The sequence below is a fragment of the Oncorhynchus keta genome, chromosome 21, assembly GCF_023373465.1.
Source record: "Oncorhynchus keta strain PuntledgeMale-10-30-2019 chromosome 21, Oket_V2, whole genome shotgun sequence".
Lineage (NCBI taxonomy): Eukaryota > Metazoa > Chordata > Actinopteri > Salmoniformes > Salmonidae > Oncorhynchus > Oncorhynchus keta.
In genome coordinates, this window is record NC_068441.1 from 35,882,827 (window position 1) to 35,895,599 (window position 12,773).

Sequence of the window (12,773 nt, forward strand, 5' to 3'; positions counted from 1 at the left end):
TTTACTTGAGTAACATTATATTAAGGTATCTATACTTTTACTCAAGTATGACAATAGGGTACTTTTTCCACCACTGCCAATATAGGGATTCCCAGATAAAGATGAATTGACTTGCTTTGATTGAACTGAACTATGCGTTTGCTCTGAATACAGTTTGAGGTCCTTGCCTCGTCTATCTCGGCCACAAGAGGGCAGATGTGGTCTCTTCCATTTGCAGAACATAATGAATGCAAGTTTGAGCCAGACAGAAGCTCAAAATTGTACATCAGAACGAACCAGCAGGCGGACTGAAGTTTGGACACTCTTCTAAAACTAGTTGTGGATATATTTGACTTATAGACTGGAGTTATCATTCTAAACTAGCTCAACACTTGCAGAACATAGAACTACATTGCTCTCAGCGTTCTATCAAGGTGAAAGACAAACATAATTCAACTCTGAAAATGACTCCTCTTTTTGCTTTGTTGCTACTTTTTCTGAGCGCTGCGGAGCCCCGTCATGTCGTTCCTGGTTACACAGCGCTGAGGACTGAGGAGACGGACGGGGCTGCAGGTGCACTGACGACGGGGACCGGGGAGTCAGACTCTGAGTTGAATCTGAATCAGATTGGAGGTGATATGGGATATATCGAACCGCTGATGCATGAATCAGACGCCAACCAAAAGAGAATCCCCCGGGGTGCCAAGGATGGGAGCTCGAGGAAACAGGACCAGCAGTCTCCTCACAGCTACCAACACCCCAGACCGTATGAACCGGACGTCTACTTCACAACGCCCAAGGGCCCACAACTGGCCAACAGCACCCCGGACAGGCACGGCAGAACCCGGGGAAACTCTTCCAAGGGCTCGGTGCTGTTCCACAACCCGCTCTACCCGGTAACCGACAGCTCATACGGGGCTTACGCAGTGATGCTCCTCGCCCTCATCCTATTCGCCATGGGCATCGTTGGTAACCTCGCGCTCATGTGTATCGTTTGGCACAATTATTACCTGAAAAGCGCGTGGAACTGCATCCTGGCCAGTCTGGCATTCTGGGACTTCCTCGTGCTCTTCTTCTGTCTGCCCGTGGTCGTCTTCAACGAGCTCACCAAGAGAAGGTTGCTAGGGGACCTGTCCTGTCGGATCGTGCCCTACATGGAGGTAAACAGTTCACCTTGAACTTCCACGCACGTGAGGGCATTTCGGCAGTGTGCATTAACAAGCACAAAGAGATGCACCTGTTGCGTCACGCGTATGTGTCCCGTTATTTCTGCATCACACCTCTATCTTTCCTCGTTCTCCCATTATTGAACAGTAGACCAGTCATACACACAAGTTATACTTTTGCAGCAATAAAAATGATTATACCTACACATATAGGGACGACAGGATGGTGGTTATAACCCACTATTCGCATAGCTTTTTAATATAGTCCCTGTGTGAGTGCACTGGGGCCGCCTCTGCTTATAAGGGCTGGAAGAGTGCATTTTCAGGGTTGATGGTGCAAGCCCTGCTCTGGCTGTTCCCTTGGTCTGGGTATTTCCAATGTCTTTCAGACTCAAACTGTACTTAATCACCATAATGTGTGTGTTTTATATGTTGTAATTGCACTGTGCACCACTGCCGGTGTATATCGCCCCCGTCTGCCAGCTGCCTATGTGTTATGGTAGTTAGCCTATTGTTATGCTAACGAGCGCCTCACGTTAGTTGTCTGGTGGGGTGTGTGTAATTAACTGAGGTTCTTAAGAACTCTTATCAAGGAGAGGATCTGGGTCAGAGGGACATTCTAATGCTATTCTATATGCTCTTTTCAACCCAGCTGAATAGGTTCATTTGCATATTCATAGGGGGAATTTATTTGGAGCAGTAGTGTTTCCCCCAGTTTTTTCTTGGTGGGTTGGAGAACCCTCAAAATCAGCATCAAGATCTGCCAAATGAGCATCTTCTGTTGAAACCAGTGTCACTCAATCCCATTCAGTCTCTTTCTCTCCTTTCCACTGTCCTCTTATTTTCTCTCCTTCTTTTCCCTCACCCCACTCTCCCCCATCTTCCCTCTCTGCCTTTTTCCCCTCCCTCTCTCCCCATCTCTCTCTAGGTGACCTCTCTGGGAGTAGCCACATTCAGCCTATGTGCATTGACCATCGACCGGTTCCACGCAGCGACCAGCCCCCAGCCTCAGGCCCCACGGGTGGAGCCCTGCCAGTCCATCCTGGCCAAGCTGTCTGTGGTCTGGATTGGCTCCATGGTCCTGGCCGCTCCAGAGCTGCTGCTGTGGCAGCTCACCCAGGAGGTCTCCGTTCAGCCAGGGGGCTACGTGGTGGACCTGTGTGTCCGGAGGCCCTCCTTGAGCCTGCCTGAGTCGGTCTACTCCCTGGTGCTGACCTACCACGAGGCCCGCATGTGGTGGTACTTCGGCTGCTACTTCTGCCTGCCGCTCCTCTTCACCCTCGCCTGCCAGCTGGTGACGAGACACGTTGTCGCTGAGGAGGCACGGATGAAACATGGGAGCAGCACAGTAGTAGGAGGAAAAAGAATACGCCCTTCCTCCTCGTCCTCTTTGTCGTCGTCCTCCTCCTCTTCCAAGAAGCAGCAGCTGAAGAGAGACCGTAGGTGTAGTTCTACAGTCGTGGCGTTGGCCATCGTTTACGCCGTGTGTAACCTCCCCGAGAACGTCTGTAACATTGCCCTGGCCTACATCGCCAACCCCATCTCCACAACGACTGAGGCCCTGCTGGCTCTGATTGGCCAGTTCCTTTTGTTTGTCCGTTGCTCGGCAACGCCGGTGTTGTTCCTGTGTCTGTGTCATTCTCTGGGCCAAGCCTTCATGGACTGTTGCTGTTGTTGCTGTGAGGAATGTCTACCCAATGGAGCCTCTTCATCCTCATCATCCTCCACTACCACCACCGCAGTCTCTACCTACCCCTCCTCTCTCTCATCCCCGTCATCACTCTCTCCGTCCTCCACCAAAGAGGAGCAGCTGCATATTGTGTCTGGAACCATACCAGCCATCTTCTATGACAAGGTCAAAGACCGCTCCTCTCTCATGGCCATCGGAACACCCTGCTGAGTCTTCTCTTGCCTTCTCCCTGCCTAGCCAGGAGTCACCTCATTGGAGGACAAAATGCTCACGCTACCCTTGGACCTCAAGAACCCAGCTCTCTTACCCCAACCTCTCTCTGCCCACACTGGCTGTGCTGGGCATTGCACTGAATGAAGATAAATGATCTCTATAATTCTTGGTCCTTAGAGGGACACTTATTTTACCAAGAAGACTCTTGAGAATAAAAGGTAGACAGCACTATGGACATCATCATGCACAGCGGGTGACTTTCTGCTTAAAGACACCTCTTGAGTTTAAGGCGATTTGTTTTGAGAGACTTGTGGTTACAGACAGACTACTGAATATACTCATGGCTAGGGCTTTGGTTGTCTTCAATCCCTCCTAGCCGTGAGATAAGTGATGAAGATCATTACAGACAATCCATTATGACATGAGACAACATATCAATTGTAGTGGCACAGCTGAATGCTGGGAGAGATCCAGAGCTGAATACACTGACATTAACTTTTCTTGACTTTCTTTTACTAGTATACTCACGTTTGATAAATAACATTTTAAAAAGCAAACAATTCTCTTCGCTGTGAATTATGGTCTGGATTCAAGTTGTGTTTTCTAATTTCCTGTGTTTTATTAGTGGAAATAAACAACAGAAAGAGCCATTGAGGGATCCTCTGTCTGTGGGCTAATTGTTCTCTCTCTAACTCCTCTCTATTCCCCTGGCCTGCACCTCATCTCACAGTGATCTACAGGGGAAGAACTGTGATAGAATGGTACCCGTCAAACACACGTCATAACACCCATCACCACTGGTGACTGACTGTTTACACGTGGAGTAAATATTACTGGTCATTATCTGAGTAAATAACAACCACTACAGTGTAGTCTTCCTACGATTTCTCCAGGAATAGGGCGCAAATCAACTGTCTTGTGTGTTAATAATTCACTGTTGTGTTGTAGTATTTTAGATGTGCAGCTCAGGGTTTTCTCAACATGTTTCCCCTCAAGAACCATACTATTGCTGAGCATCTTCTGCAGAGCTAGTAACATTGCTCAGGGCCAATATCCACAAAGCGTCTCAGAGTAGGAGTGCTGATCTTGGATCAGTTTTGACTTTTAGATCATAATGAATAATATTATATGGCCAGATCCTAGATCAGCACTCCTACTCTGAGACACTGTGTGCATACGGGCCCAGATCTTAACACCACATCTCTTCTACAGATTAACATTATTCATGATTATTAAAAGCTTTTAATGTAACCACTAGTCCACACAATGGCTCTTGTGTCAATAGGTTGATAGATGTCGAGATAGAACCTAACCAATCCCTACAAAAATGGTGAATCTGTGTAGAGTACAATCTGACCGATACAATGCTGATATATTGTGTTATACTGTCGTGACACAACAGTGGAACATTTTGACTTGCTCAGATATCAGGTCCCAATGAACAACTTTCATTGTCCTCAATATTACCTTGTACATGTATACAATCTGTACTTCTCATAACTTTCCTTCCTCAAAAAGAGATCAGTCAAATCATATGAATGTTGTAAAAAACGATAAATAAAAACATTTATAGTTTTCGGGGGAATTGGTATGTATTCTCTTGTATTGTGAATATACTGTAATTATGGCTGGTTTGAATTTAACATTGTGTATCTGAGGTAGTATTTACTATCGGAACTGACTGTGTATCAGATGTTTTGTCTATTTTGTATTCAGTTGTACCCAATAAACAGTGAGACAATGTCTGTGGTCTTGTTTTCCACTGGAAAATAAATCATGGCTGAGGGAAAGCATGCATCTATCAGTGCATGAACAAGTCAGTGTCATATTAAAGAGACCACCACGTCTGCCCACACACAATGCACACACCTACACACATACACATTCTAACAGACACACATTCATCCATCATCCACTCACACACACACTCACAGTAGAGGGGATATTGACAGTGAGGATTTTTCATCTGGTTGCCCCTGTCCTGTGTATTCCGTCTCGGCTCCCTGAGCTGAAATATTTGTCCTCCCACTTAGTTCTGCCTGGGCCTGAGAGAGGGGGGCTCTCATAAGAAGAGCATTGTTCCTCAGCCTTCTCCCCAGCCCCCTCACTGCATTACAATGGTCAACCACCGGGGGAGTTGCCAAGCTACCGTCACATTCAAGTCCCCTTCACAGTCACCAAACAGAAGCAAGAGAGAGAGATGAGAGGAGAGGGGGAAAAAAGAGGGCACTAGGCGACCAAAACAACCCGCACTTTCCCAAACCCTTCAGTTCCCCTGTGGTTTCCATGACAACGGATGAAGGGCCTTATTTGTCTGGTCTCTCGTTTGTTCAGGCCAGACGCTCAGTACTGCCCCATACACCAGTCCTCGCCTCATGCACTTTGCTGCACATTAAATTCTCTTCTGCCTACCAAGCCACCATTGAGTGTCTGAAGCTGCATAATGGGAAGGTTCAGCCTCTCAGACTGCTTACATTTCTCATCAGACAAGGTTTTAAAACCTTATCTGCATTTGAGATAAAGTGAGGTGGGGTTGAAGTGACTCCTGAAGTAGGTTAACGTGTGTGTGCGTGTGCACGTGTGCGTGTACTGATAGTGTTAAGGCCCTCTGTTTGTCATGTTCACCCCAGGCTCAGCAGGCTCAGGAAACATACATCCTCTGATCAGAGCCCTATCTACACGTTGCCATGGCTGCAGCCTAGCAGCCAGCTCCAGAACGTTGGAGAATGCAAACATAACCAGTTCTGGGAGTCCGGTGCTCTGTAAGCCTGGGGATAGAACCCTGCAGAGAACCCTGGGCCCAGTTCCCAGAGGGGGCAGACGTTCTGGACCTCTCTGTCTCCATGTGTCCCTTCTGTCAGCAGAACACAGAACCAGCCTAGTCCGCTCTGTCACTGTCCTGTCATTGTCACGGCTGGGGGTGGAACTGGAACAGAGTCCGAACAGCAGGGGGGAACTATATGTGAGTAACTGGGGTTGTTTTTCACTTAGGACTAGTACCAGTGGTGGACCACCACAGGACACTTCCTCTTTGTGGGTGTTTGGCTTTGGTTTTAAGGGACATGGGAAACATCAATAAACCTCTGATGATAACACTAATGTCCCTTACTATCCCAGTTCAAACAGTTCTTTCACTGGCTCTATTCACCGGTTCACTGGTTTACATAGTAAGGCATTGGAAAACCAACATCTATTGAGAGACAATCCAACAAACAGGCCTTTTAAGATTAGACTGTTGTGGATTAAATGGCAAACCTTCTGAACAAGTGACATGTTTTCTTTTTTTTGTAATCTTGAAATCTCTTCATTCTTTTGCTCTTGGTTCCAGTGCCAAGCAGGCTGGACCCATAAACACTACTTAATGAGTTTCACTACCTCCTGAGTTTGGTGAGCCTATTATGTATGTGAATATGAGAGAGGGAGAAAGAGAGATGGAGACAGAGAGATGGAGACAGACAGTCATACAGACTGAAAGAGAGAGATTCAGAGAGAGTCTAAAGATAAGAGTCAGCGATAGAGAGTCAGAGAGAGAGAGAGCAAGAGACAGGGATAAACAGAAAAAGAGAGTGAAAAGGTTAAGAACAAAGTTCAAGGATGAGAAGAGAGTGTTCGACACATATGACTTTTCCCAAGCCTCTCCCTCCCCCAATCACACTGCCTCTCCATCTGAAACCTGATCCTATACCGCCTCCTGCTGGCTTTAGTGGAGAATGACATCAATTACGCTATAAAATAACTGCTCTCATCTGTGCAACACAAACTGTAGGCTCCTGAACAAGTGAAAACAAATATAACTCTACTCCCCATGGAAAATATATTGCGACAAAGAAACTCCAGATTCGTTTGTAGAGGGTCTGCACTCAAAAAATAATTTCTAAGTTCTCTGCAGTCGAAAGATGACAAATAGTTTAATGTTGTTGCAAACATATAATGCAATGGAGTCATATTTTTTTAACCAGGGAAAAACACATTAAGACCAAGGTCTCATTTGCTAATGTGCTCTGGGAACAATACAAAATAAAACTATACACAATGAAGAGGAGGAGACAGGCTAAATAAGGATTTTTAAGCCTTGAGACAATTGAGACATGGATTGTGTATGTGTGTCATTCAGAGGGTGAACGGACAAGACAAAATATTTAAGTTAATTTGAACTGGGTATGGTAGTAGGTGCCTGGCACATCGGTTTGAATGTGTCAAGAACTGAAAAGTTCTGGGTTTTTCCATGTTCAACAGTTTCCCATGTGTATCAAGAATGATCCACCATGAAGCCATCTTGACAAAGCTGTCAGAAGCACTGGAGTCAACATGGGCCAGCATCCCTGTGGAACACTTTGGACACCTTGTAGAGTCCATGTCCTGATGAATTGAGGATGTTCTGAGGGGGTGCAACTCAATACTAGGAAGGTGTAGATCACTCAGTGTATAGGGTGTAAGGCATGAAGGTGTGGTAAGGTGCAGATGGTAACCAGCTAACCAGATAGCTAGCCAGCTATTTGTCGTCCTTAACATAGGAGACTCTGCTAGCTAGCCAACAGCTAACAGCTAACAGCTAGCCAACGTCACCACACGTCTACTGATTCGAATTCAATCACCGGTCAGGGAGTATCACATTTTCATTTCATTACAGTACAACGGTTTGATTTGTTTGATCGTAGCTAGCTACATAGCTAGCTACATAGCCGTCTTTGTTTCAAAGATAATTGTGTAGTCTAGACCGATTTCCTAGGTTAGCTAGCCAGCTATTGTCGTTCTTTTAACTCAACGTAACGTAAACAACACTGCTAGCTAGCCAGCTAGCCCCCGAATAGCAGCACTGTAGAAATTATTACACTCAACGGAACGACTTGATTAGTGTAGTGCCAACAACGCAGCTACTGCCAGCTAGCCTACTTTAGCAGTACTGTATCATTTTAATCATTTTAGTCAATAAGATTCTTGCTACGTAAGCTTAACTTTCTGAACATTCGAGACGTGTAGTCCACTTGTCATTCCAATTTCCTTGCATTAGCGTAGCCTTTTCTGTAGCCTGTCAACTATGTGTCTGTCTATCCCTGTTCTCTCCTCTCTGCACAGACCATACAAACGCTCCACACCGCGTGGCCGCGACCACCCTAATCTGGTGGTCCCAGCGCGTACGACCCACGTGGAGTTCCAGGTCTCCGGTAGCCTCTGGAACTGCCGATCTGCGGCCAACAAGGCAGAGTTCATCTCAGCCTATGCCTCCCTCCAGTCCCTTGACTTCTTGGCACTGACGGAAACATGGATCACCACAGATAACACTGCTACTCCTACTGCTCTCTCCTCGTCCGCCCACGTGTTCTCGCACACCCGAGAGCTTCTGGTCAGCGGGGTGGTGGCACCGGGATCCTCATCTCTCCCAAGTGGTCTTTCTCTCTTTCTCCCCTTACCCATCTGTCTATTGCCTCCTTTGAATTCCATGCTGTCACAGTTACCAGCCCTTTCAAGCTTAACATCCTTATCATTTATCGCCCTCCAGGTTCCCTCGGAGAGTTCATCAATGAGCTTGATGCCTTGATAAGCTCCTTTCCTGAGGACGGCTCACCTCTCACAGTTCTGGGCGACTTTAACCTCCCCACGTCTACCTTTGACTCATTCCTCTCTGCCTCCTTCTTTCCACTCCTCTCCTCTTTTGACCTCACCCTCTCACCTTCCCCCTACTCACAAGGCAGGCAATACGCTTGACCTCATCTTTACTAGATGCTGTTCTTCCACTAACCTCATTGCAACTCCCCTCCAAGTCTCCGACCACTACCTTGTATCCTTTTCCCTCTCGCTCTCATCCAACACTTCCCACACTGCCCCTACTCGGATGGTATCGCGCCGTCCCAACCTTCGCTCTCTCTCCCCCGCTACTCTCTCCTCTTCCATCCTATCATCTCTTCCCTCTGCTCAAACTTTCTCCAACCTATCTCCTGATTCTGCCTCCTCAACCCTCCTCTCCTCCCTTACTGCATCCTTTGACTCTCTATGTCCCCTATCCTCCCGGCCGGCTCGGTCCTCCCCTCCCGCTCCGTGGCTCGACGACTCATTGCGAGCTCACAGAACAGGGCTCCGGGCAGCCGAGCGGAAATGGAGGAAAACTCGCCTCCCTGCGGACCTGGCATCCTTTCACTCCCTCCTCTCTGCATTTTCCTCCTCTGTCTCTGCTGCTAAAGCCACTTTCTACCATTCTAAATTCCAAGCATCTGCCTCTAACCCTAGGAAGCTCTTTGCCACCTTCTCCTCCCTCCTGAATCCTCCCCCCCTCCCTCCTCCCTCTCTGCAGATGACTTCGTCAACCATTTTGAAAAGAAGGTCGATGACATCCGATCCTCGTTTGCTAAGTCAAACGACACCGCTGGTTCTGCTCACACTGCCCTACCCTATGCTCTGACCTCTTTCTCCCTCTCTCTCCAGATGAAATCTCGCGTCTTGTGACGGCCGGCCGCCCAACAACCTGCCCGCTTGACCCTATCCCCTCCTCTCTTCTCCAGACCATTTCCGGAGACCTTCTCCCTTACCTCACCTCGCTCATCAACTCATCCCTGACCGCTGGCTACGTCCCTCCCGTCTTCAAGAGAGCGAGAGTTGCACCCCTTCTGAAAAAACCTACACTCGATCCCTCCGATGTCAACAACTACAGACCAGTATCCCTTCTCTCTTTTCTCTCCAAAACTCTTGAGCGTGCCGTCCTTGGCCAGCTCTACCGCTATCTCTCTCAGAATGACCTTCTTGATCCAAATCAGTCAGGTTTCAAGACTAGTCATTCAACTGAGACTGCTCTTCTCTGTATCACGGAGGCGCTCCGCACTGCTAAAGCTAACTCTCTCTCCTCTGCTCTCATCCTTCTAGACCTATCGGCTGCCTTCGATACTGTGAACCATCAGATCCTCCTCTCCACCCTCTCCGAGTTGGGCATCTCCGGCGCGGCCCACGCTTGGATTGCGTCCTACCTGACAGGTCGCTCCTACCAGGTGGCGTGGCGAGAATCTGTCTCCTCACCACGCGCTCTCACCACTGGTGTCCCCCAGGGCTCTGTTCTAGGCCCTCTCTTATCGCTATACACCAAGTCACTTGGCTCTGTCATAACCTCACATGGTCTCTCCTATCATTGCTATGCAGACGACACACAATTAATCTTCTCCTTTCCCCCTTCTGATGACCAGGTGGCGAATCGCATCTCTGCATGTCTGGCAGACATATCAGTGTGGATGATGGATCACCACCTCAAGCTGAACCTCAGCAAGACGGAGCTCCTCTTCCTCCCGGGGAAGGACTGCCCGTTCCATGATCTCGCCATCACGGTTGACAACTCCATTGTGTCCTCCTCCCAGAGCGCTAAGAACCTTGGCGTGATCCTGGACAACACCCTGACGTTCTCAACTAACATCAAGGCGGTGTCCCGTTCCTGTAGGTTCATGCTCTACAACATCCGCAGAGTACGACCCTGCCTCACACAGGAAGCGGCGCAGGTCCTAATCCAGGCACTTGTCATCTCCCGCCTTGATTACTGCAACTCGCTGTTGGCTGGGCTCCCTGCCTGTGCCATTAAACCCCTACAACTCATCCAGAACGCCGCAGCCCGTCTGGTGTTCAAGTTTCCCAAGTTCTCTCACGTCACCCCGCTCCTCCGCTCTCTCCACTGGCTTCCAGTTGAAGCTCGCATCCGCTACAAGACCATGGTGCTCGCCTACGGAGCTGTGAGGGGAACGGCACCTCAGTACCTCCAGGCTCTGATCAGGCCCTACACCCAAACAAGGGCACTGCGTTCATCCACCTCTGGCCTGCTCGCCTCCCTACCACTGAGGAAGTACAGTTCCCGCTCAGCCCAGTCAAAACTGTTCGCTGCTCTGGGGGGGAGAAGGATTACTTACCCTTACTTACCCTATCCTAGGTATTCCTTGAAGAGGTGGGGTTTCAGGTGTCTCCGGAAGGTGGTGATTGACTCCGCTGTCCTGGCGTCGTGAGGGAGTTTGTTCCACCATTGGGGGGCCAGAGCAGCGAACAAAGTGTTTCCACACCTCACAAGCTACAGACAACAGACAACATGGAAAGCGACAACACACAGCTAGGGACCATCTTCACAAATCTGATTGATCTTTAGCTATGTCTTCAAGCATTTTGTGAAAGTGTGATATGTGGTGCAGTTATGTGTGTCTGATGGCAGTGTATTCCAGACATGGAAAGCTCTCACAGAGAACTGATTTACTAAAGGTGCTTTTCCTTAAGGGAACTATACAGTCACCTCTCATGGCAGACCTTATGGATCTGCTGCCATATGTTTGGGTTTTCTGTTTAACAAAAATACTGAGTGGAGGGGGAGCCAGGCCATTTAGGCGTCTGTGTATTGCACAAGATTTTCCCAACTCAGGAGCTCATGCTTTCTGAGGATGTAACAGTGATGATGGCTATTGGGCTTCCTATCAAGCACTTTGAGAGCCTGTTTGTAGACAGACTGAATAGGTCTTAATGTTGTACAGCAAGCTTGGGCCCAACTAGTCAAGCAGTATGTTAAGTGGGGGAGTATCTTAGATTTGAAGTACAGTTTTGCTTCCTCTGTAGTCAAACAATTTTGTATGAATCGGAAATTAGCTAGGTTGAATTTGGTTATTTGAATTACCTTTTTCATATGCTTTTTAAAAGAGAGGTTGGAATCAAGTATGATGCCAAGGCACTTAAAATCAGATACCACCTGGAGCTTCTCCCCTGACACATAGACATCTGGCTCAGTAGCATATGTTGCCCTCTTTGTGAAGAACATGCAAACAGTTTTTTTCACATTGAGATGCAAACACGAATCACTGAGCCACTTTGTAACCTGGACCATTACAGTAGTGAGTTCTTGTGCAGCTTGTTGTTTGCTCTTTGCATGCACATATATCACTGTATCATCTGCATACATTTGAACTTCAGACCCATTACAGACAGAAGGCAGATCATTAATGTACAGGCTGAACAGGAGGGGCCCCAGTATTGACCCTTGGGGAACGCCCACATCATAGCTAAGAGTGGGCGACACATCATTGCTCACTCTGACACACTGAGTTCTGCCTTCAAGGTATGATTTCATCCATCTCAAGGCATCAGGGGAAAAGTTGAACTTGGACAATTTGTGATGAGAATCGCATGGTTAACAGTATCAAAAGCCTTCCTTAGGTCCAGAAACACAGCCCCAACAACGCCCCCTTTGTCCATCTTGGACTTCATATTTTCCAGAAGAAAGCAGTTGGCCGTTTCTGTGGAGTGTTTCGCTCTGAAGCCAAACTGCATGGAGTGTAATGTGAAGGGGCTGTTGTTGAGGTGGGCAATCAGTTGTTCTGCTACACACTTTTCAACAACCTTTGACACCACAGGTAGTATACTAATGGGCCTGTAGTTACTCACATCAGCAGGGTCGCCTGATTTAAAGATAGCCGTTATTATGGCCGACTTCCATACCCTTGGAAACACCCCGAGACCTATAGATGTGTTGGTGACCTTAGTAATGTGGCCAATGAGTGACTCTTTGTAGTTTTTAAGAAAGGTAGAGTCCAGCCCAAACACATGTTTGGCTTTAGAGTTCTTTAGTGAGCTAATCACCTTGTTCACCTTTGAATCAGAAAGCTCCCTTATGATGAAGACAGGTTGAGTGTAACAGTATAACTTTAGACCGTCCCCTCGCCCATACCCGGGCGCGAACCAGGGACCCTCTGCACACATCAACAACAATCACCCATGAAGCA

At 47.9% G+C, this 12,773-nt stretch overlaps 1 protein-coding gene across 1 annotated transcript; it reads left to right on the forward strand.

Annotated features, from left to right (window-relative positions):
• Positions 1 to 202: 202 nt before the first annotated feature.
• LOC118400504 (G-protein coupled receptor 37-like 1) lies at positions 203 to 4,791 on the forward strand. Its single transcript, XM_035797437.2, has 2 exons — positions 203 to 1,139; positions 2,074 to 4,791. Exons 1-2 carry the CDS (start codon positions 444 to 446, stop codon positions 3,043 to 3,045), a joined length of 1,668 nt encoding a protein of 555 aa, XP_035653330.1. The 5' UTR covers positions 203 to 443; the 3' UTR covers positions 3,046 to 4,791.
• The last annotated feature ends 7,982 nt before the right edge of the window (positions 4,792 to 12,773 follow it).